Source organism: Entamoeba invadens (genome assembly GCF_000330505.1).
Source record: "Entamoeba invadens IP1 unplaced genomic scaffold scaff_1105074726403, whole genome shotgun sequence".
Taxonomy (NCBI): domain Eukaryota; phylum Evosea; order Mastigamoebida; family Endamoebidae; genus Entamoeba; species Entamoeba invadens.
This window is the reverse complement of record NW_004440309.1, coordinates 184,967-208,268: the sequence shown is the minus strand read 5'-3', so window position 1 is coordinate 208,268 and position 23,302 is coordinate 184,967. Positions and strand designations below refer to the sequence as shown.

At 36.2% G+C, this 23,302-nt stretch overlaps 11 protein-coding genes across 11 annotated transcripts; 7 read left to right on the top strand and 4 right to left on the bottom strand.

Annotated features, from left to right (window-relative positions):
- Window positions 1-85: 85 nt before the first annotated feature.
- Window positions 86-1,713, top strand: EIN_390910 (hypothetical protein; the record flags this gene model as incomplete). Its single annotated transcript, XM_004256189.1, has 2 exons — window positions 86-861; window positions 945-1,713. The coding sequence occupies 2 exons, from the start codon at window positions 86-88 to the stop codon at window positions 1,711-1,713; spliced, it is 1,545 nt and encodes a 514-aa protein (XP_004256237.1).
- A 132-nt stretch (window positions 1,714-1,845) lies between these two features.
- Window positions 1,846-3,000, top strand: EIN_390900 (hypothetical protein; the record flags this gene model as incomplete). Its single annotated transcript, XM_004256188.1, has 1 exon — window positions 1,846-3,000. The coding sequence occupies one exon, from the start codon at window positions 1,846-1,848 to the stop codon at window positions 2,998-3,000; it is 1,155 nt and encodes a 384-aa protein (XP_004256236.1).
- Window positions 3,001-3,066: 66 nt separating this feature from the next.
- On the bottom strand, window positions 3,067-4,776 carry EIN_390890 (hypothetical protein; the record flags this gene model as incomplete). The annotated part of the gene is made up of 1 exon (XM_004256187.1): window positions 3,067-4,776. One exon carries the CDS (start codon window positions 4,774-4,776, stop codon window positions 3,067-3,069), a length of 1,710 nt encoding a protein of 569 aa, XP_004256235.1.
- A 2,879-nt stretch (window positions 4,777-7,655) lies between these two features.
- On the top strand, window positions 7,656-8,159 carry EIN_390880 (hypothetical protein; the record flags this gene model as incomplete). Its single annotated transcript, XM_004256186.1, has 1 exon — window positions 7,656-8,159. The coding sequence occupies one exon, from the start codon at window positions 7,656-7,658 to the stop codon at window positions 8,157-8,159; it is 504 nt and encodes a 167-aa protein (XP_004256234.1).
- A 1,535-nt stretch (window positions 8,160-9,694) lies between these two features.
- EIN_390870 (trichohyalin, putative) lies at window positions 9,695-13,711 on the top strand (the record flags this gene model as incomplete). The annotated part of the gene is made up of 1 exon (XM_004256185.1): window positions 9,695-13,711. One exon carries the CDS (start codon window positions 9,695-9,697, stop codon window positions 13,709-13,711), a length of 4,017 nt encoding a protein of 1,338 aa, XP_004256233.1.
- Window positions 13,712-14,094: 383 nt separating this feature from the next.
- EIN_390860 (phosphatidylinositol N-acetylglucosaminyltransferase subunit A, putative) lies at window positions 14,095-15,537 on the bottom strand (the record flags this gene model as incomplete). The annotated part of the gene is made up of 2 exons (XM_004256184.1): window positions 14,095-14,278; window positions 14,375-15,537. The coding sequence occupies 2 exons, from the start codon at window positions 15,535-15,537 to the stop codon at window positions 14,095-14,097; spliced, it is 1,347 nt and encodes a 448-aa protein (XP_004256232.1).
- An 890-nt stretch (window positions 15,538-16,427) lies between these two features.
- On the top strand, window positions 16,428-17,570 carry EIN_390850 (phosphatase, putative; the record flags this gene model as incomplete). Its single annotated transcript, XM_004256183.1, has 1 exon — window positions 16,428-17,570. One exon carries the CDS (start codon window positions 16,428-16,430, stop codon window positions 17,568-17,570), a length of 1,143 nt encoding a protein of 380 aa, XP_004256231.1.
- Window positions 17,571-17,697: 127 nt separating this feature from the next.
- Window positions 17,698-18,879, bottom strand: EIN_390840 (myosin light chain kinase, putative; the record flags this gene model as incomplete). Its single annotated transcript, XM_004256182.1, has 1 exon — window positions 17,698-18,879. One exon carries the CDS (start codon window positions 18,877-18,879, stop codon window positions 17,698-17,700), a length of 1,182 nt encoding a protein of 393 aa, XP_004256230.1.
- Window positions 18,880-19,157: 278 nt separating this feature from the next.
- On the top strand, window positions 19,158-19,649 carry EIN_390830 (hypothetical protein; the record flags this gene model as incomplete). Its single annotated transcript, XM_004256181.1, has 1 exon — window positions 19,158-19,649. One exon carries the CDS (start codon window positions 19,158-19,160, stop codon window positions 19,647-19,649), a length of 492 nt encoding a protein of 163 aa, XP_004256229.1.
- A 43-nt stretch (window positions 19,650-19,692) lies between these two features.
- On the bottom strand, window positions 19,693-20,142 carry EIN_390820 (hypothetical protein; the record flags this gene model as incomplete). The annotated part of the gene is made up of 1 exon (XM_004256180.1): window positions 19,693-20,142. One exon carries the CDS (start codon window positions 20,140-20,142, stop codon window positions 19,693-19,695), a length of 450 nt encoding a protein of 149 aa, XP_004256228.1.
- A 454-nt stretch (window positions 20,143-20,596) lies between these two features.
- EIN_390810 (hypothetical protein) lies at window positions 20,597-23,293 on the top strand (the record flags this gene model as incomplete). Its single annotated transcript, XM_004256179.1, has 1 exon — window positions 20,597-23,293. One exon carries the CDS (start codon window positions 20,597-20,599, stop codon window positions 23,291-23,293), a length of 2,697 nt encoding a protein of 898 aa, XP_004256227.1.
- Between the last annotated feature and the right edge of the window lie 9 nt (window positions 23,294-23,302).

Here is a 23,302-nt window from a genome sequence, read left to right as displayed (position 1 = left end):
ACAATTTGTTCAACAAAAATTCGAAGTACCGATTATACAACAAAATCATCAAAGAGTAACTAGTAAAGTCAGAATCAGTACTTCAATGAAGTTTCTAACAGACCAACGAAGTGGTCAAAAGCAGTTATCTGTGAAAATCGAGAATATCTACAAGTTGTGGAATGGAGGTGGGTTTTGGTTTATTATCTTTAAGAAGTTGTCCTCATTTTTCCAGATCTTAGTGGTAGCCACGATCTTTTCGTTACTCACGTTTTACAATTTTAACTTCTTTGTCAAGACGGACGAATTTTTCACATTAGTTTGGTGGAGGTGGACGATCTTTTCATTCATAGCTACCCTCTTTATGATCAGTTTTATTAATTATGTCTACACCATCACTAAACTGTTCAAAAAATATTATTCGACGTATCGCTATATGTCTTCCCCGACATGTCAACAGATATATAACATCGATGAATGGGACAATGTCGATGGACATGAGGGAATAGCAGAGAAGTTGAACTTAGACATAGCGAAGCAAGTCCGTACGGAACTGAACATCTTTGGGACCGATGAGAATGTTACTACTCAAGAGATTAAACACCGCATTTTAAGGAAGTTGTCCTTCTCCGATGATGTACTTTCAGTCATCCTCCGATACGTCACAGAAACCGTTCAAGGGGACTTCACTCTCTCAAACTCTATCCAGAAAGTCTGTCACACAAAGTACTTTGTCAAATATTTGAAATCTGTTCTGAATAAGTCCGCACATGACGTCTTTTTGTATGCTCCACTTCAATCGTATGGCGAAAATGAGTTCACTTTTGAGCACTTCAGTTACCTCAGAGATTATGAAGAGATGCGTTTTATCCTCATCGAGACGTTTGTTTTGTATTCAAATGCTTTCCAATGCTTTCTTTGAGAACATCAAATTGAAAGAATTGAGCGCAGAGAGTAATCAATAGTGTAAAAAAGAGACTTCGTGCCAACTTCGACCAAAAAGTGTTTTTCATGTTTGTGAGTGGGATCTTCTCGATAGTTAGTGGTGTCATTGACTTCATCTTCCTCTCGGATTACTCCTTTTTCTTGGACAACACTTGGTCGTATGCTGCGGAAAAGGTCTTCCACTACGTCGGGTATGACCACTCCTTTCAATACAAATTGAATAAAGCACAGAAACACGCTCAAAAGTTAGTTTCGACGCAGAAGAGTGATAAGAAGAAGAAAATGGTAGTGAAGAACTTAAAGACGGTGTTGATTGGTCTTTTAATATTGATGTTAGGGTTCAGTCTTAATGGCAACGACTTGCAATCAATTACCTTCGACGAGTCGAGTGCACTCGCCTTTTTGAACCCCATTAAATCGTTCTTGACAACAGGAATCATCTTATCGATTGTCATCTTCTTGTCGCAATATTCTTCACAAGACCCACAATCTGATGGCATTAATGGGATCCGTGCTAAAATCGAATTGATTCTCGGGTATCACTTCCCCGTCGACTTGAATAACAGAATCGGAGAAATCACCAAATTCTACTTCCCGCCATTTTACAAGACGTATTTCGACGAGTTACTTGCACCATTCAGGACATTTGGGTTAATGCGGTCATTAACCGTACGAAGTGCATTTGGCGATGGACTGGCTCATGTATGGGAAGAACAGCGTTTTTGTGAGGAAAACAGTCCCTATTGCCAGGCACAAGTGAATCACTTGCAACAAGAAATTCGCCTTTGAAAATCTAGTGTTTATCTTCAATTGACTTTTTATTAATTCGTTCATTAGTTCAATTCTATACAAATTATACAAATGCTTATCACACAAAATGATGATCTTTTCGTAGTAATAGAAACTTAAAAAGTGATATCAATGAATGCGGCGACAGAGGGCAACGTCACTCGCCTAGTAGAAATCATCAACCGCTTTGTGAACGAAAGAACTTATGTGGGAGAAGGACTGTTCCAACGCTTAAGTAACGGCTTAAAGGTCAATAGAGACATCGTGATGAATTCCGTGTTGAAGAAAGAATATGGGTGGCGACAGGTCGAATGTCGGATGATGCGCGGACGATGTTCTATCGATCAAATGACTCGATACCACCAGTCGATTCTACAGAGTATCACCAACATAAAAAGAGAGTTTGTGTTTGTCTGCGACGAGTATGGGCGGTCGTTGAAGTGTTTAACACCGCAGCGTTGTTTTTGTCAAATGAAAGGCTCTCCAGATCCCGTCGAGATCAAACGCGAGAGTTGCGAGTCGGAAATTTTCTATGCGATATGTTCGGATGGGACTCTTGTGAAGCCTTTAGTGACCGTTTTAAGCAGATATGAAGAACAAGCCAAACACCTTCTTGGCGAGAAAGTCGTTCTCAAAACAAATGACATTGGGTGTTTCAAATGGGTTGATCTCAGGAGTTGGATTAGTTCCACTTTAGTCAGCACAATCAATGAAAAACGTCGTCGTCTGAATTCACCAAATGAAGATGCTGTTGTTGTGGCCGCGGAGTTTTATAAAGACGCTTTTAATGTCGATTTATTGAAGAAGAACATGATCAAAATGATCTTTCTCAATGAGGTCTTAACAGAGTCCACTCCAATGCTCAAAATGACCGAATTAATCGATTTTGTTGTTTCAGTGCGATACATCGACAATCAAGACGTTCTCCCTTTAATAGCCGCTAACCTCTTAACACAAATCCCAAAGGAAAATGTTCAATCCTGCTTTTTGAATGTGTTTTACCTCGACACTGTATCCCTCCAAGTTGTCTCCTATGCCTTATTTAAAGACTTTATCACAAAACAACGGAACACGGAATTGCTTATTCCTCAAGAAGTGAATGATGTGTGGACACGGGAACACTTCAAATTCAATTTCACGGTCTTGAAATACCCATTCACCGCGTTGATGATTAATATCTTCTCAACAAAACCATTTCTCGAGTGTCACAGTGTGTCGGAGCAAGTCATATTTCTTGTCAAGTACTTTCCAGTCTTAGTCAAATATTTTCGAAAAGTTGATAATTGAGTGTGCTTTGTGGTAGTCTCATTAATAAATAATTAACTCTCATAAACAAATCATTTATAAAACAACTCACCAACAATTTGACGGCGCATTCAGTTTTGTGTTCAACGCATAACACCCCGAAAAGCATTTCTCACCCAGTCGGACGGTTGGAGGGAAGATGATATTCTTCAAACTCTTACACCCTCGAAAACAGTTGTTGCTAATTATTTTGACGGAAGAGGGGAGGGTCACTGAAATGAGTGAGACGCAGTCCGCAAAGCAACTTTCTCCTAATGACTCGACTGATTGCGGGATGACGACGTTCTTCAAATTCACACAATTTTGAAAGCAGTTCTTATCCAATGAGACTAAAGTCGAGGGAAGCTTTAACGAGTGATTACTTCTCGAAGTCTGTGGAGTGATGCTTTGAATTAATTCAAAGTTTTTGAAGCAGCTCTCGCTCAGTGACAAAAACGCGCAGCTTTGTGGCAATATGTCGCCATAGATCTGTCGGTCGGTACTCGTGTAACACACAGACAAACACTTCACTTTGATGGCTTCAAACAGTTTACACACGTGATACGACATATTTGCTCGTATAGGGTTTAATGCGGTTGGCGCAGTGAGCACCTTTAAATTGGGGCATCCATCAAAGCAGTTGTTCCCAATCGACGTAAGAGAGTCCGGTAACTCGATCTTATACAGTAAAGTACATCCATAAAAGCATTTTTCTCCAATCGACTGTAAATGTGGTGATAACGTAACACACTGTATAGAAGTGCATTCAATAAAGCACCGACACCCCAAAGAGACCACAGAAGGAGGTAATACTAACTCTCTCATATTAACATCAGAAAAAGCAAAACAGTCGTCCTCTAAATGGTGAACCGGCAAATTAAAAGGAATCGTCTCTCCATATCGCTTTTTATCCATCTGACAAAAGACAGTATCGGTGCACAACACATTACTCTGGTACAACGCCATTGCTACAGAATACGTCACCAATTCAACGTATATGGGAAACCCTAGTTGCCCCACATTGAAGTGCTTTAATTTGTAACACTCGTTAAAACAGTTGTGTCCGATGACTTCCAGTTTCCCGATCGTTACTCGCTTCAACATATGACACTTTGAGAAACAGAAGTCCTCCAAAATGGCGACGGAGTCTGCCTGGAACGATACCAAATTTTCGCACATCTGAAACGCTCGTGTTTTCACTCTCAAAAGATCTTTAAAGCAGACGTCTTGGATGGTTGTGTCATTCCGAAAAGTCGTTTCCCCAATTGAAGGGACAAAATCAAGTTTAATGATTCTCGAGTTACCAGTAGCTTTTTCAAATGAGCTTCTTGAAGAAAATGATAAGATCGAGGAATGTCTGGACACTGCTGCGGAAGAGGATGGAGTCTGTGGTTTTGATCCCGGGGGGAGAATTCTGACAGTTACGGACCGTGGAATTGTGTCACCAAAGATCTCTCTGTCTTCTTTAGTAAATATAACATTTGCACACTTCCGTCCAATTTTGATGTGGCGGATTGACTCGTGGATACTGAGTGGATACGTCACAATAGTCTTTTTGCCTTTGACAGAGGGGCATGTTGGGGTGTACATGAAGTGGACCTCCATGTTGTCAAACAGTGAGATGTCGTCTGTTGGGTTAAAAGTAAAGAGTCTGAGGATGTTCTTATACTTTTTGGATATCAGGGGAATATTTCTGATGTCCTCGGAGCGCTTCATGTAATTCACAACCCGAAGAAGCGATGACGGCGTCAGTGTCTTAAGTTTGTGTGTATTCGACATAAAAATGAAAATGTAGTTTGAAGTCTTTGATAGTATTAGGTTGGTTTTTGCTGTTATCAATCAAACTTCTGGAGTCAACATAAAACATAGCTGTTTTGTTGGTGAATTTGGGTATAAGTAGAATATAACTATTTTTACTATTATTCAATAGTGTCGAAGATCAAGTTCCCTGAAGTGAGTTTATTTGGTTTTCAGTTTAATTTAAATTTACTTCTTATGTAAAATATGTTATCTTATGGTATGAAAAAATTCTTTTGTTTAAAAAGTATTTCGTGAGGTTGTTTTTTTATTATTTTTTAAAATAATTCAGTGTTTTGAGTATCGACAGAAAAAACATAAAATACGGGAAATTCGCAATGTTTAATTTTTTTCCATTTCCATATATAAACACCATATTAGAAGTAAATGGAAAGCTATTTTTCTTAACAAATAATAATTTCTACTGGCAAAATGATCTTTTATGTCATTTGTATTTTTATTATGGAATTTTTATTAGTTTTTATTTAATCAATTAATGGTTTTATTTATTAATCTAGTAGTTAAACCATAAGATGTAGTATTAAAATATTAATTATTTTCTGGTTGGTAATCGATAATTTATTTTGCTGTTTACTTCGGAAACATATTTTATTCATTTATTTTGCCCTTTTTATTTTTTCTTTAACAATTTTGTTTTGTGGTTAAATAAACAAGAAAACAACACTCAATTGGTTAAATTTAAATAAAATAATCCATAAAAAGACACTTAAGCGTTTTATGTTTCGTATTACCAAATAATATAGTTTAATACAAAACTAAAAAACGGGAAAAAACCCCACTAAATATATAAATATATAAATATATTAATATCATTAATTATTTTTAAATGGTTTCATTTTTTGATAATTAATTATATTTTTTTATTAAATAAATTATAATTTCAAAAAGCCAAAATTTATGATTTCGTTGGGTGATCGTTTCGACCCGCAACCGCAACTCCAAATAGAACAGAAAATGTTAAATTTTTGTTATTTACCAAAAAATGTGTTATATATAACAAAAAGAAAAAACAATAAATTTCAATTTTTTAATTAATTTTAATAATTATGAAAACTTTATAATACATTTATATTTATTATCAAATTGTTATTAAACCAGAAAGTTGGTAAGTTAAAAACCTTTTTTCAAATTAATATATAAAACAAACACAAATGGTAGAGATACCAAGCTTCAAAATACAAGATTTGGGAGAAGGTTATTTTACACCAATTGAAGTTGAAAAAGGACTTGAATCAATTTATAAGTCAATAAACAGAGATAATGCAACAAAGTTGATAAGAGAAAACTCTAGGTATCGAATTGAAGGACATGAGGTCTCCCTTTATGTATCAAGGGATAGTGGAGGACTCAGAAAAAAATTGTTTATGAATGTGTAGAGTCCAAAAATGGTTGTGGTGCCTTTCTTGTTATACATTTTAAAAATTGTGTATCAAATGTTGTTGAATCAATTGAATTGTGGACTCGTCACAACCATACATTCACTACACCTCCTCGGTCTCGGTGTGCAGTTAGAATGAGCGAAAAATCAAGAAAGATAGTTGAAGAAGACGCCAAAATGAACATTCCTCTAAATATAACCAAGACAAAAATAGGGGATAAATATTCTAAAGATGTTTTTTATGAGCATAGGCGTAAATTCTTGGGCATTTTGTCGAAAGATCAATGCAACGAATTAAAAGATTTTACAAAAACGTTAACAACATTCGACACCCAATTTGTTAACAATTCCTGTGGTGTATTTGATGAATGTTTCTTTTTTAATAACAATATCGTGTAGATTTGTGTCAAAAAAACGTTTTTTAGATGACACTTTCTGTACGAATAAATTCCAACTTCCAATTGAAGTTGCATTGTGTAAAGATATTAATGGAAACTCACAGTTGATTGCATTTGGATTCATGAGACATCGATTTACATCATACTATACTGACTTCTTGGGGGTTTTAAAAAGTCGTTTTTTTCCAATTAAGTGTTTTATTACTGACAGAATTATTGCACAAACAGCAGCTATCAAAGAAGTGTATCCAGATGTTTATATTGTGTTTTGTCACAGACATATTAAACGCAATTTAATCTCTGCATTTGGAATAAACTCCAAAATTGTTTCAAACTTTGAACTGTTAATTAATGGAACTATCAAAAGCGAAAAATTTATTTCATTTATACAAAAGTACAACTGTGTTGATAGTATAGTGGAAAGTGGGGATACATGTGTCGATAAGAATGAGATATTTGCCGAATTCGTTGATTATTGTAACGGAGAACAACCAACTACAGCTTTTGAGTTGAAGTCTAACGATAAAAAACGTTTTTTGAAACAGTTGATTGACATTAAATTCAATTGGCTTCCGGAGTTTACAAAGAGACACACGAAAGACACGACTACGAATGTTGTAGAAGGGGTTTTCGGAACTATAAAACAAAGAACTGGTGGTAAAATAGTTAGGTTAGTGGAAGTTACAACTATATTTATAGAAAAAGCCAGTACGTTGTTGTTCGATAGTGTCACTGGATTTAACGATGAAGACTTTAAAATACCCACCAAACTCATTGGAGTTGAAGCTGCTGCAGAAATACGTTGTGATTGGGGTAAAAAGTTACTTAAATTTTTTCAATGTTGGACAAATTTGGACCTCTCGAAACAAGCAGTAAAGGAGTATGTACTTGTGCTGTTTTTTTTTCAACATGGAAGGTACTTTCCTTGTTTTCACCAAGTGTATTGCAATTTCTTTGGTCCTGGAAGAAATTTAAAGAAATCGCTTTTTTCAAAGGAGGATTTTGGGAAGGAAGTATTTTTAGAAAAAACTAAAATAGCCAAACATGAGTTTTATCAAAGGACTATGAATAATTCATTTTTCAATTGGGAAAGAAGGGACCACATTGTGATATTCGATGAAATGGTCGACACGATTCTCAAAAATGCCACTCTAAAACAAAAGTGGTTCGAACTTGTCAGTTCGGTTTATCATTCGGAAATTACATCGGAAAATGTGTTAAAAAGGAATGAGGTGTTGCAGGAGGTTGATGGTGAGTTTAGTTCAAAAGATCCGGTTGTACTTATTTCTGCAAAGGTGAAACCAGCCAAATTGGTAGACTATGTCGAAAAACCTTTCTTAACCAAGGTCTCCAAGAAACGAATGGAATTTAAACCTCTTGGACCAACACTTCAAAGAATTGAATTGAAAGGTAATGTTTGCAAAATATGCATTGGTAGAGGACATATGGCAAAATGTTGTCCTTCTTGGAATAAAACAGAAAATTCTGATCGGTTTAATATATTCATTCAGTCTTTAAAAGGAGATAAGCGTACAGAATTCGAATTAAAACATAAGAAAATTGTTTGAATTTCAGTTGTAATTAGGATTTAATATGTGTATAAAAATAACAGTTAAAATATAATATTAAACCATTAACAAACTATACCAAAACAATTACTGATTTCAATTGTAGTAAATGTGTTGTTTATTGTGTGTATATATTATTTTTACAAGACAAAACAACACTTCTATATAATAATATAACATCATTATAATGTTTAAAAGATTCTAAGTTGTTTTATTAACACCAAATGTTTAAAAACCATAGATTAATAATTTTATGTAATTCTACCATAATATTCAAAATAAAAATGACCCGAATTACACTTAAAGTGCGTGATGCAGGTGTTTCTAAAGTTTACAATTTATTCCTTTTATATATGATTCAAATAAAATAACTGTTTGATGAGTTTTCAAACAATTGTAGTAATAATAGCAGAAAACATTTGTGTTTTGTGAGTTGTCATTTTAAAAATAATGCATTTTTTGTGTCATTATGTCTCTATTTTATCGTTATTCATCTTTGAAACAAAGTGCTTACAACTTATATTTGATATTTTGTGACAAATAAGAAACATGTCTTGTGTAAGTATACTATTATTTAAGATGGATTTCATTAAAATGATTTCATAGGTACCAAAGCTATTAACATATTATTATTTAGTATATTGATTAACATATTCAAAACCTCAAACACTGATGGCGTTTAAACACAAAATTTAAAAACCGATGAAAATATAAATTGAATAATTGAAATTTATTGTTTTTTCTTTTTGTTATATATAACACATTTTTTGGTAAATAACAAAAATTTAACATTTTCTGTTCTATTTGGAGTTGCGGTTGCGGGTCGAAACGATCACCCGATTTCGTTATAAAATAAAAGGTTTATTTTTTTTAGAATGTAATATTATATTATTAATTTTATAATATATATTTAATATTGATATATTATATTCATATTTATTATATATAATATAATATTATAAAATAATAATATATATATTATTTATTATTTTATTATATAGTTTTTATTTATAAAAGAAATGACTTTTTTTATTTAAATGTTTATTTTGTAATAAAGATGTTGTTTAATCAAATCAATTGAATTAAAAATGTAATAATGGTAAATAAATTAAATTACATAGTTTAAAGAAAATATGTAACACTTAAAGTAAAAACAATCAAGAAATATCTTGGTTTTTAAAAACATTTTTGGAACAAAACATTATTTTATTATTCAAAACTATAACATATTAAGTTAAATTGTTATAATAAATAGTAACACTGAAATAATTGTTTAATTATCACCAAAATGTGTATATTATTGTGCAAATAATTAAAAAAAATCCCCGAAGAACAAGAGGGGATTTGTATAATCTCTACTTAAATAACATTATTGGTTTTCAAGGATAAAAAACGAATGAAAAAAATATTGAGATTAGGTTTGAGTTGACTTGAAATATGGTTATAAATCGGGCTAAATCAGATATGGAAGGTGTGAAGAAGACTTAGTAGACATTATCGGTCTGTTTAAAAGAGTGAACTAAATAACCCAAAGAATGAGTTCAAAAAAGACTGGAAAGCGGATTGCCTCGATAGTTGGGCGTTATGAAGAGATTGACAAGAAGAAGGCTGAGGAGGAGCAACTGATTGAGAAGATAAAAGAAGATCAAAAGAAGAGAGGGACATCACCTGGGCGTGTACAGCCCACTGTTCATAAAACCTTTTCTCAAAAAATAGAAATTCCAAAAACCAAAACACCACCTTTAGAAAAACAAGAGGAATGTCGAAAAACTGCCAGTGAAATTATTGAGATCAAACAACAAAAAGAAGAAAAAGAAGAACATAAAGAAGAGAAGAAAGGTGATATTTCAGTGCAAATCACTGAAGACAAAACTGTTGGAGATCTTCCACAATGTGATACTCAAGCAATTATTAAAGAAGAAAGAAGTGAAAGTGTAGAAGAGTCCCAACCCGTTTCTGTCCCTCAAACAGAAGAAGACAAAGACGTTGAAAAAAATAGTGAAAAGAAAGAGACGAATGAACGTGAAGAAAAAGGCAAAGAAGATATTTTACATGGCGAAGAAAAAGAAGACCAAAAGGACAAGTCAAAGAGTGACACAAATGCAGTGGCACCAGAAACCAAAGATGAAAGTGCTATTTTGGGAGAAGACGAAAGTGATAAAAACACGTATCATTCACATGGCGATGTCGAAAATGATGAACATGAAAACAAAGACAGTAAACAAGAGACACACCCTTTAGGAGAAGACAATGAAATCAAAGAGGAAAGTAACAAAGACGTGGAAGAGAAGATAGAGAAAGAAGAAAGTCATACTCTTTCACAGCCTCAAATGGAAGAAGAACCCACAACAAAACACGAAGACAAAGTGGAAGACATTAAAGAAGAAGTGAAAGAACCTTCAAAACAAGAAGAAAAGGTTGAAAAGAAAATTGAAGAAGAAACTCCAAAAGAATTGGAAAAGCCTGAAAAAGTCGAAGAGAAAAAGTCAACTTCATCGTCAGACGAAAAGAGTTATTCCACGGAAGACGAAAACAAGCTTGGAAAAATACTAACGGACACCGTCACTGATTTAGTCACAGAAATCGATGAAAAGCCAAAAGCAGAAATTGTCGAAGAAAAAATGAAAGAAAATCAAGAACTTGTTGAACCCCCCATTGAAAAGAAAGACAACCCGGAACAACTCTCACAAACACAAGAAGAACAAGTCAAAGAAATATTAGCCGAGTCAATGGAAAAGATTGAAAAGGAGGAAGAAGAACCACAAGAGAAGAAAGAAGAAGTCACAATGGAGAAACAAGTTAAGAAGGAAGAAGTGGAGAAGAAAGAAGATATTCCATCGGATCAATGTCAAATTTCAAATACTTTAATGGAAGAAGTGGTTGACCAAATAGTTCAATGCGCTGTGAAAGAAGGAGATGATGAGAGTGAAGAAGTTAATGAAGAAGCGACGGGAGCCAAATTTGTGGTTGAAGAAGTCTCAAACGAGTCTTCAAGTTCTTCAAGTTCGGAAGAGGAAAAAGAAGAAGAAGAGCAACACACGTCGAATACTTTTGGAAATAAGAAACAAGACGAATTGGAGCAAACAGAAAAGAAGTTGGACGAAGAGTTGAGACTGTTAAATTTAAAAGAAGACGGAAATGGGAAAGAAGAGAGCGACGAGGAGGAGCGAAAGTTGAAAGAAGAAGAAGAGGAACTTGCGAGAGAGGAAGAACGAATTAAAAAAGAAGAAGAAGAAATTGAAAGACAAAAAGAAGAGCAAATCAAAGCTGAAGAACAAAAACGGGAAGCTGAAAGAGTCGAGAAAGAAGCTTTTGAAGAGGCAGAACGTGTTAAACAAGAAGAGGTAGAAAAAGAACGACTTGAAAAGGAAAAAATTGAAGAAGAAGAACGTTTGGCACAAGAGAAGGCTGAAAAGGAACGTTTGGAGAACGAGAGAATAGCAAAGGAGAAAGTTGAATTGGAAGAGAAAGAACGATTGGAAAGAGAACGTATTGCTCAAGAAAATGCGGAGAAAGAAGAACGTGAAAGACTTGAGAAGGAAAGAATTGAAACTGAAAGAATAACTCAAGAGAAGGCAGAAGCTGAACGTTTAGAGAAAGAGCGATTAGAACAAGAGAGACTCGAAAAGGAGCGACTTGAGGCCGAAAGAGTCGCGAAAGAAAAAGCAGAACAAGAAGAAAAAGAACGACTGGAGCGTTTAGAGACAGAGAGAATTGCCAAAGAGAAAGCGGAACAAGAGGCTCGAGAATTGGCAGAAAAACTTGAACAAGAGCGATTGGAACAAGAAAAAAGAGAACAAGAACGTATCGCGAAAGAAAAGGCTGAAAAGGAAGAGCAAGAACGACGGGAAAAGGAGCGTATAGAAGCGGAAAGAATAGCTCAAGAGAAGGCAGAAGCTGAACGTTTGGAGAACGAGAGATTAGCAAAAGAAAAGGCGGAGAAAGAAGAAGCAGAACGGATTGCAAAAGAACTTGCGGATAAATTGGCACGTGAAGAAGCCGAGCGTCTTGAAAAAGAAAGACTTGCAAAGGAAAAAGCCGAACAAGAGAGAATTGCTCAAGAGAAGGCAGAAGCTGAACGTTTGGAAAAAGAGCGACTTGAAGCTGAGAAGACAGCCAAAGAGAAAGCAGAACAAGAAGAAAAAGAACGATTGGAAAGAGAGCGTATTGCCAAAGAAAAAGCAGAAGCCGAACGTCTTGAAGCTGAAAGAATTGCTAAAGAACAAGAAGAACGTGAAAGAGTTGAGAGGGAAAGAATAGAACAGGAACGTATTGAAAAGGAGAAAGCTGAAAAGGAAGCACGTGAAAAAGCAGAAGCTGAGCGTTTGGAGAAAGAGCGACTTGAAAAGGAAAGAATTGAACAAGAGAGAATTGCGAAAGAGAAGGTTGAACAAGAGGCTCGAGAATTGGCAGAAAAACTTGAAAGAGAGAGATTAGAACAAGAGCGTATTGCTCAAGAAAAAGCAGAAGCGGAACGTTTGGAGAAAGAACGACTAGAGAAGGAGCGTATTGAAAAAGAAAAGGCGGAGAAAGAAGAGAAGGAACGCATTGAAAAGGAGAGAATAGCTCAAGAGAAAGCAGAAGCTGAACGTTTAGAGAAAGAGCGATTAGAACAAGAGAGACTCGAAAAAGAGCGACTTGAAGCTGAAAGAGTCGCGAAAGAAAAAGCAGAACAAGAAGAAAAAGAACGACTGGAGCGTCTCAAAAAGGAAAAAGAAAAAGCAGAAAGACTGGAACAAGAAAGAATTGCTAAAAAGAAGGCTGAAAAGGAAGCTCGCGAAAAAGCCGAGGCTGAGCGACTTGAACAAGAAAAAGCAGCAAAAGACTTAGCTGATAAATTAGAGAAAGAGAAGGAAGCCAAAGAAAAGGCCGAGCAAGAGCAAAAAGAAAAAGAAGAAGCTCTTCTTCAAAATGCGAATACTGAAGACACGTTTATTCCATTGGATAGTGATGAAGAATCAGAAGGATCAGACCAGAAACAACACACCCACAAAGCCGTCAAAGAATTGTTAGTGAAAGTTGACAAAGAAATTACCGTCGACCCTATAGCGAAATCAAGAGCAAAAACCATATCTCGTAATCGTATGACTATAACGGGCTATGAATTTAAAAGGAAATTGACAACAGAGAGTGACCAATCTTTGAATAGAGAGGCGCCAGAAACAACAAGTAAAGTGCCTCGAGGTGGAATGGGAATGGTTGGTATGGGCATGGGGATGGCTGGGTTTAATCCATCCAAAGTAACATTAAAAAAGACTGGAACGAGTGGAGCAAGTCAACAACCCGCCGCAGCGCCTGCTATGAATCCATTTGGTGGCTTCAATCCAGCTGCTGTAAAATTGAAAAAGGCTGGCGCTGCAGCTCCATCGGAAGGAACTCCAATCCACACACAAAAACAAGACCAGCCAACGGCTAGTCCGTTTGGGGGGTTTAATCCCGCCGCCGCAAAATTAAAGAAAACGACTAAAAAGGTTGTGGAACCAAAGAAAGAAGAGAAGAAGGAAGATGACGTTCCTGAATTCATGAGGATGAAATTGAAAAAGAAAAACTGAGTCCAACACTTTACCATTCATTGATGTGATTTTTCAAAGTTAGATGGTTGTGAGGTTCTTGTCTAGTTGAGACTTTAACAAGACTTAAATTAGAACTATGGATTATACTATAAGTAAATTATTATTGAAACTATAACAAACAATTGTTATAGTACTATTCCAAAAATAAAAACTATAAATTATAATATCTGTATAATAAAGAAGAAAAACTATATATTAATAATAAAATTAATTAAAAGATTAATAATGGAATAATAACAAGTGATAAACATTTGTTGCCTTCTTACACAACAAGTAGATATTTGTGTTCTGATGAACGATTGAGAAAAAGATGCAACAGTTTATAAAAACAAGACTTAACTTTAACGTGATTAAACAATAATTTATTTTGTTTGATCAACACCAATATTCATAATAAGACCATTCTTGTAGTACTTTCGTGGTATTTCATATGCCTTTTCCATCGTATCTTTGGGCCAAAATATCTCGAAGATAAACTGGAAGAATAAGGCGAACCAATGCAAGAAGAATAAGAATGGTCCAGACCACACACCTTCATAGTACATTCTAGACGTCAGTATTATCTATTGGAAGCATCTAGTTATTATATTTTAATTATTAAGAAACTATAGAATCGTTCCAAAAATAGTACAAGTTACAAACTTGTGGATATGTTCAAATTTGTCGCAGTGTGGTGTCTTCAAAACATTGCGATACATATTTTCTGTTCTTGTTGCGACTTTTTCCCATGAGTAGAACTTCTTAACGGCGTTGTGGAATTCCCAGTCCTTCTTTTCTTTGCAAGTTGGGATGAGCTCCTCGATCTTGTGATAGACATCCTCCACTGTTGGCATTGCGTATTTAATCATATTGTTTGGAAGCACTTCAGGCACTCCGCCGACATGAGTTGACACAACGTGCAATCCACAACTCAGCGCCTCAATAATAGCAATACAAAACCCTTCTGTGAGTGAGCAATTTAAGAATATATCGCCTTGAATCAATACATTCCGCGTCTCACAGTGTTGTACAGCTCCTAATAATTTGACTCTACTTTGTAGCCGATACCTTTCTCTCATCTCTTCAAAGTTTAACATCATCGGTCCATCTCCTCCAATGATGAAATTGGCGTTAGGGTATTTCGTACAGATTTTGGGTATAACACCTACTGCAAGATCAACCCCCTTTCTATATACTAATCGACTTAAAATTACGATGGTAATACAATTTGGATCGCGACTATCCGGATTTGGTAAAAACTTGGAACTCTCCAAAGCGTTTGGAATGACATAGATCTTACAAGGGTCACACTTCCCTCTCAAACACAAGTTTTCTTTCGTGCAATGCGACACGGCGACAGCACCGTCGCTATTTGCAAGGGAATATTGGAGCACCGTATTCAATAAAATGCTCGATAGGCCTTTTAATCCAAACAAAGAATGTTCCGTCATAAAAACACGGATACCAAGTAGGCGAGCGTAGTCCATTGTCGTCAAACTAATTGACGAAAAGGACTGGTGCGCGTGAAATATTTCAATTCGCTCTCTGACTAATATGTTTCGTATCAGGGAGTGCTCGGAAATCGCTGTTGGGAAGACACACTCATTGAAAACGGGGAGAAGTGGGATGTAATACACTTTAATGCCATTTTTTAAAACCCTAACCCCATCACGCTCGCCATACTGGTGTGTTATGATGACGACTTTGTGTCCATGTTTCACTAAAAAATGAGAAATTTGATACTGATGAAGCTCGACCCCTCCCATATTCGGAAAGAAAAAATCCGACGCAAGACAAATCCGATAACACCCCGGTTCAGGCTCCATTCTTTTTTTCTAGTTGTTATATTAATAGTTGCTACAATCAATTCATTTTTATTGTTTGATGTATTGAATTTCTATAGCTTTTTATTTGTAATTGGTATTAATAGATTTATTATTTATTACTATTCTATTTTAGTTGATTTTTTTTCTATATTTGTTAATTATAATATTGTTTATTGTATAAATTGAAACACACTGATAATTGTTACTTTAATTGTTATATTTAAATTAATATCTTTAATTAGATTGTTGCATTATATAATAATAATAATATTATTATTAATTTAACAATTCAGAACAAATAATGTTTAATATAATATAATATAATATAATATATAATAATATAATATAATATAATAAAGTTAGAGTTTAATATACAACTTATTGAGTTTTTTTAATGTTGAAATATCAAATCGAAAAAGTCAACTAAATTTTATAATAAATATAATAAATATTGTATCTAATTTTATTTTTATTAGATCAACTATTAATAATCTAAAATATTGTTTTTTCCAATGACTAAAAAAAACAATTGTTATTAACCAATCAGAATCAACAACCAACCTAAATCAGAAAGGAAAAAGAACTATAAACTCATAATTTTGTAAAAAAATGACAATTCACCGCCCATTGACTTCAATCAATAATAATAGTAGTAATGTTGAATGAATCTTTGTAGTTTAATTATAGTAAACAATAATATAAATATAGTTTGAGTACCGACTAAAAATAAAAGGGATAAAGAAACTAAAATGAATAGTTACGGAAAACTTACTTATTCTTCAACCAATCTTTCTGTTTTGACGGCTTTTCAAATTCTCAAAAATTTCCAATCACCCGATTATCCAAAGAAACTCAGAAGATTTATCCAAACTTGAAACTTTGAAAATCAAATGATAAGAACGATTGCCGCGCAGGACAAGACGTGTCTTTCGTTCCAAGGGATGTTGTTTGACCTTTCTTACGTTCTTCCAAACTTAATAGCAATGGCGTTCCCCGCCACCGGCTTTTCCCAGCAGTGGAGAAATTCCCGCAACGACGTCGCTGCTTTTCTCGCTAAAAACCATAAAGACCACTTCAAAATTTGGAACTTGACCGAAGAACAATACGACGGAACTCCTTTTAACAACCAAGTGGTTCACGCCGGCTTTTTGGACCACCAACCCCCTAAGTTCAACTTTCTGATTGAAATTGTGTCTGATATTGTGAAGTATTTAAACGAAGACCCAATGAATACAGCGGTTATACATTGTAGAGCGGGAAGAGGACGTACGGGGATAGTTGTCTGCGCTGTGTTGTTGGCACTTGGTCGAGCAAAAACGACTGAAGAAGCGTTGACTCTCTTTGGGGAACGAAGAAGCAAGAAACAGAGGGGCGTCACGGCACCTTGCCAAATGAGATACGTCTATTACTTCGATTGCTACTTACGATCGTTTGAGAACTTCATTAAGATACCGTCGTATCTCATCAAATTTTCGTCCATCGAGACGTTCGGACTTAAAATTGGCATTTCAGGATATGAAGACGCCACACCCATTTTCTATTTCAACCCACTGAGTCAACACAATATGCACCCACAGTTACTTTATATACAACAAAAGTTAAATCGTATCGACGATCGTTGTTTATCAGTCTTTCCAAAGAATATCATGTCGGGGGATATCGTCATTGTTATCTGCTTCTTGTCGAAAGGTAAGATCAACGTCATCGGGAGATTGATGATCAACACATTCTTCTTGGAAGATGACGTCAAGTACGAATTCACGTTAAATGAGATTCAAAGCCCCACGGAGGGGAGAAACAAAAACTCGTTCAAACTTCCCGAAGACTTCAAAATCATTGTGAGGACCGAGCAATTTGAAAATTATGACGACGTCGTCCAAGCCCATGACAAAATACTCAATTCGCTGTTTGTCCTCAATTCTATCGATCGCATTGTCGATAGAAATCAAGTAAAAAGAATGTCAACACCCCTCTCCGAGACCTCCATCCCAAGTTACCCGGCACCGCCATCGTTGGATATGACCTTTTTGTAAATCATTTAAGTGTAAGGTCTGTTTTTATTCCAATGGTGTGGTTTAACTAGTACGCAATTTCTTAATGGATACAAGAAGAACGAGAAAGAATTCTATCTGCAAAAAATCAATAAATCTACAAGTGCATTTAGTCTATTGTTATCTTCTTTGGGACGACTGAGTTCTCCATAGTTTGGTTACTCAATTGTTCCAGTAATGAGGTGAAAAGAGGGTTGGTATAGACCGAATTTCCACAGAGCCATGGGTGTGTGAGGACGCCCTCGACATTCAGTCTATAATTGATGTCTGCAGTCAAACACTTTTTGATGAAGTCTTTGCACTCGACAGAGATGATCCCCCATTCGTCGTCATCGAAGTTGATATCGCCTGCCTTCATTTGTTCGATGTTTTCTGCTAAGTTATCCCCATCGAATGGGTAATACCCACACATTGAAACAAAGACAGTCACGCCAAGACTCCAAATGTCACACAAATGGGTATACTTTTCTTGATGAAGTAGCATCTCAGGGGGTGCATAGTCGAATGTGCCACATGGGGTTTTTAAGATGTCTTCTGAGAACTTCTTTGCAAGACCGAAATCGACGAGTCGGATATTGAACGAGTTTTCTTTGCCCTTTTCCATCAGCAGAATGTTCTCGGGCTTCAAGTCCCGATGACAAATACCTTGAGAGTGCAAATAATACACTGCAGATGCGACTTGGTAAGTCACCCATTGCGCTTGTTGTTCACTTAAAGGTTTCTTCTTAATCAATTGAAAGAGATTGCCGCCTGGTGCGAATTCAAGGACTTCATAGATGTAGTCGTCGTCTTCTAAGATGTCGTAGACTTGTAAGAGATATTTATGTTCACACCATTTGACGAACCCTATCTCCCTCGAAAGAGTCTCAAGTTGGTCTTTCCGGACAATCGTCTTATCAATAATTTTCAGCGCAACAGTGTCACTGGTTTTCTTGTAAATAGCGCGGTGTACAACGGAAAAGCCACCTCTCCCAACTACTTCACAAAACTTGAATTGTTTTTGAACGTCCGCATACCTTGACTTGCCATTGAGGATCTCATCACATATCTCTTTCTTCTCTTCACACGCTTTTTTCATCGACTTTTCATCACATGAAGCTGGAGATGGCGTTTTAGGTATTTCGGGTAAACTCGGCGTTGATACTGCAGTTTGAAAACGTCGAGTCGATCCAAGACGAATTGAACTGGATCGTTGTTTTGTTGTGTATTTCACCGGTTTCCATGTCGCAGTTTCCATCGTCTCTTTGGTCTTGTTGATCAACTTCTTCTCTTTCATCTGTTTCTCAGACATCTCAATTTGCTTTATGCAGTTCAATTCCTTGTTCAACTTTAACTGAGAAAAAACGATTTTCAATTCTCCTGTTCTAGTTTATTTATATTTTTTATACTATCAATTATAGAATTTGTTTTTGTGGCCGCCAAAATAGAATTTGAAAATTGAAATTGAAAAACAAAAAATTTCCTTTTTGGTAACAGAAATTCTTTTCAAAAGTTTTAAAAAAGTTTTTCAAAATTTTCAAAAAATTTCAAATTTTTTTTTAAATGAAAAAAATACTTCAAAACATAGAAATGGCAAAGACGTGGAGTTTTGATAGTCAAGCGATTGGTTTAAAAATTACACGCCCAAAATTATATCGGACCGAAGTAGTTGAGCCCGATTCCTTTTATGAACTTTCCATTGAAGAAGCGCAAACATTAAGTCGGCCACAAACGCGGGACTTCCGGTTTGTAGAAGAGCACAGTGAAACCGAGAAATTACAAAAACTTGCGAAGATGAAGACAACGACATTAAAATTCAAATTTCCTGATGGGATAGAAGTGATTCGAACATTTTCGCCACAACAACGTCAAAAAGAGGTGTATTCCTTTATTCGTGAAATCAGTACAGAAATTACTTTTGTCTTACGAAAGCCATATGGGAAGAACAATTATGTACTTGACGACGACACTTTACTCTATACCAATGGCCTTGTCCCCAACAGTGTTTTGTGTGTTGTTTTAACGAAACCGCCAACACCGAAAACGCCGTTACTTCGTGCAGAATTATTACAAAACAATTAAGAAGTAATTGAGTTAAACAAATGTCATTTTTAATACAAGCGCGTCACTGAAAAGTGGAGGAGGAGGAGTCGACAACCTTTTTTGTTTGTGGAATATACGACTCAACTATCTTTCCATTCGCGTCGCACCAAGTCTCTTGTATGAAGTACCCACACACCGTCTGCTTTTTGATTAACTTCCAATCGGACAACGTTGCTTGTTGTGTTTGAAGTGGAAGTTGGACTTGTTGTTTCAACGTTTTGAGATGAAGACTTGGTTTCTCCGTCTTGTCTTTCTCACTTTTCTCGTCTTTCTCTGATCGGTCGATCGTGTCATGTCGCAAGGAGTCGGGGAGTTTGGGGGGAAGGACTTTCCGTTCAATTTCAGTGATCTTTTGGACTTCTTTTTGATCTTGTGAAAGAATGATTGGAGTCGATGATAAGTCGGGGAGTTTAGTCGGAACGTCGTCGGGTAGAAGTATAGTTTGTGGGACAACGTCCGGTTGATCTGACATGAATTTTCAGTTCCTTTTTAGAATTCAAAGATTTTTTGTATTTTTTTTGCTTTTTCTGAAAATACAATTTTTTGTAAAGAGTTGATAAAAAACACTTTTGGAGGAAATCAAAAAACATTTTTTAATTCTTAAAAATGGGCTGCGATGCTATGTTTATCTTTGATAGATTCTCCCGAAGTATGTCTATGAAGTGGTGAGTTGTTTTTGTTTGTTTTTCATAAGACTTGAAATTGAAATGAACTTTCGAAATCAATACAAAATAAAGAAAAGAAAAACCCTAACATTTGCAATACAAAGACGGTATATTTTGATACTCTAATTTTCGTATAATATTCTTATTTCGTTGGAATGCGCAAATTATCTTTATGAAAAAATAAAGAATTGAATAAATAAAAAACAATAAACGAAACCTTTTGAAAAACTCGAAAGAGATCTTGAAAGAACACATATTCAAATGGCAATTATTACAATCAATTACACCACTCCGTATGGACAAGCTGTGTGTCTTGAAGTTGAAGGAGGTGCAAAGACTTATCTTTTGAATTACATTGATAACAACACATGGCAAGGAGCAATCGACTTCCAAATAAAGGGAATAGTCAAGTACAGATATGTGGTGTGTAAATCGGATGACAAGAGCATAATCTACACAACAGAAAAGTCGAAAGTTGCTTACACACATGTTATTGACACAACCAATTTCGACCAATTTGAAAGAATTGAAATCAAAGACGTTTTTGTCTCTGGACTAGGATCTGAAGACACCTTTTTGGCGACTTCATACTTCAGAAAAGTGATCTATGGAAAGCGCCCCATAGAAAACTTAGAGATCAAAAAGCTTGGAGAAAAGACTCTTCTTTTAAAGGTACGATGCACTTGTGTACCAGAAGGACAATGCGTCTTTGTTGGTGGAGCTATTGAATCCCTTGGGAAGTGGAATGTCCATGGGGCTGTCCGAATGACACCAACACAAGTACCCCTCTATGAAGCACTTGTTGATATATCTGGACAGAAAAATCCGTTTGAGTATAAATGTTTTATTGCAGACACAAACACACGAGCAAATGCAAGATGGGAGGAACGAACAAATCGAGTGTATCAATTTCCTTTGGTAGAACCAAAGGATCTCAAAGCAAGCAAAGAACACAAAGATGTTTTGATAATCAAAGAAGATGAAGACTTTGGTGGGTTGTATTATAGAGGAGTTGGTGTTGTTACTCCAATCTTTTCTTTGAGGACAAGAGAATCTTGCGGATGTGGGGAGTTCTTGGACATCATCAAGTTGGTTGATTGGTGTAAGAAGACTGGAATCTCATTGATTCAAACCCTCCCCGTGAACGACACCACGGTGTACTTCACATGGAGAGACTCTTATCCATATAATCCCAATTCAGTTCAGGCGTTTCATTTGATCTATTTAAGACTAAGTGCTTTGACTGATGATAAGGCGATCTTAGCTGAAATTGGTCAACAAGCAGAGAAGTTAAATCAGTTGGCTGAAATTGACTATGAAGAAGTGATGAGAGTCAAAGAGGAGATCTCACGAAAGATATACAAGACGTGTGGAACTACACAGAAAGGGTTTGAGGAATTCAAAGAGAGCACAAAAGATTGGTTGTTGCCCTATTGCATCTACAGAACTTTGATTAAATCCGTCGACACCCCACTCCCTCCAACTCCAAAGGATTTTGCTGAAGTGGAAAAAATGTATGAAGCACACAAAGAAGAGTGCAACTATTATGCCTTTGTTCAATACAATTTGCACCTCCAATTGAAAGAGGCTTCTGAATATGCCGCGACGAACAAAGTCGCTTTGAAAGGCGATTTGCCAATTGGGGTCTCGAAGAGATCAGTGGAGTGTTGGATGCACCCGGACTTGTTCCATCTCGACAAATCGACTGGTGCGCCACCCGACTATTTCTCAGCTGGTGAAGGACAGAACTGGGGATTCCCAACGTACAACTGGGAGAACATGGAAAAGGACAATTACGCCTGGTGGAAGGGAAGACTTTCTCAAATGGCGCAGTACTTCAACGCATATCGAATTGACCACATCTTGGGCTTCTTTAGAATTTGGAGTATTCCAGCCCAACACAGAACAGGCTTATTAGGAAGATTTAACCCAGACTTGCCATTCACTCGAAACGAATTAGAAAAATATGGACTCTTTGATACAGACAGACTGAGCTATCCATACATCAGAGACCACACACTGGACGCCCTCTTTGGAGTCGAAAAGGGATTTGTGATCAAGAAATTCTTGGTGAGTAACAACAGAGGAATCTATGGCATTAAACCCGAATTTCAAAGCGAGAGTGCGATATTGGATGTGAAGGGGTTATGTCCAGAGATGCGAGCGTCAGACAAACGCATTATCACTGGCATGAAGTTGTTGTTACAGAACGTTTGCTTGCTCAGAGATGAGAACGACTCAAATTTGTTTTACCCCCGAATCGATATGCAGAAAACGTATTCAAGCTTCAACGAGTTGAACTATTGGGAACAAGAGAGTTTGAAGAGGTTGTACACAGACTATTTCTATAAAAGACATGAAGGACTCTGGGAAGCAACTGCTAGAAAAAGGCTCCCAGCTATGGCAAGAGCTTCAAACATGTTAGTCTGTGGTGAGGATCTTGGGATGGTCCCGGATTGTGTTGTCAAAGTGATGAATGATATGAAAATCGCATGTTTAAGAATACAACGACTGACTGATGTGCCAGAGAAACTGTTTTATCACCCAGCAGACTATCAATATTTAACAGTGTCTGCACCCTCTGGGCACGACATGTCAACAATTAGAGGGTGGTGGGAAGAAGACAGAGACAAGACTCAATACTTTTGGACCCATTTACTTGGAAAAAGTGGCGCTGCACCATTCTCATGCCCAACAGAAATCGTTAAGACAATATTTGACATGCACTTGTATGGTCCAGCAATGTTGGCTTGTTTCCCGTTGCAAGATATCTTGTCCCTTCGATTGAAATATATCGAAGGAAGAGATCCAAAATTGGAACAAATTAATGACCCCTCGAATCCAATTCATTACTGGAGGTACAGGTGCCATGTCGATTTGGACGATATATTGTCGGATTATGAACTTAACACACTTCTTAGCGGAACTATTTTCGCGTCCGGAAGACACCAATTTTAAATGAACTTT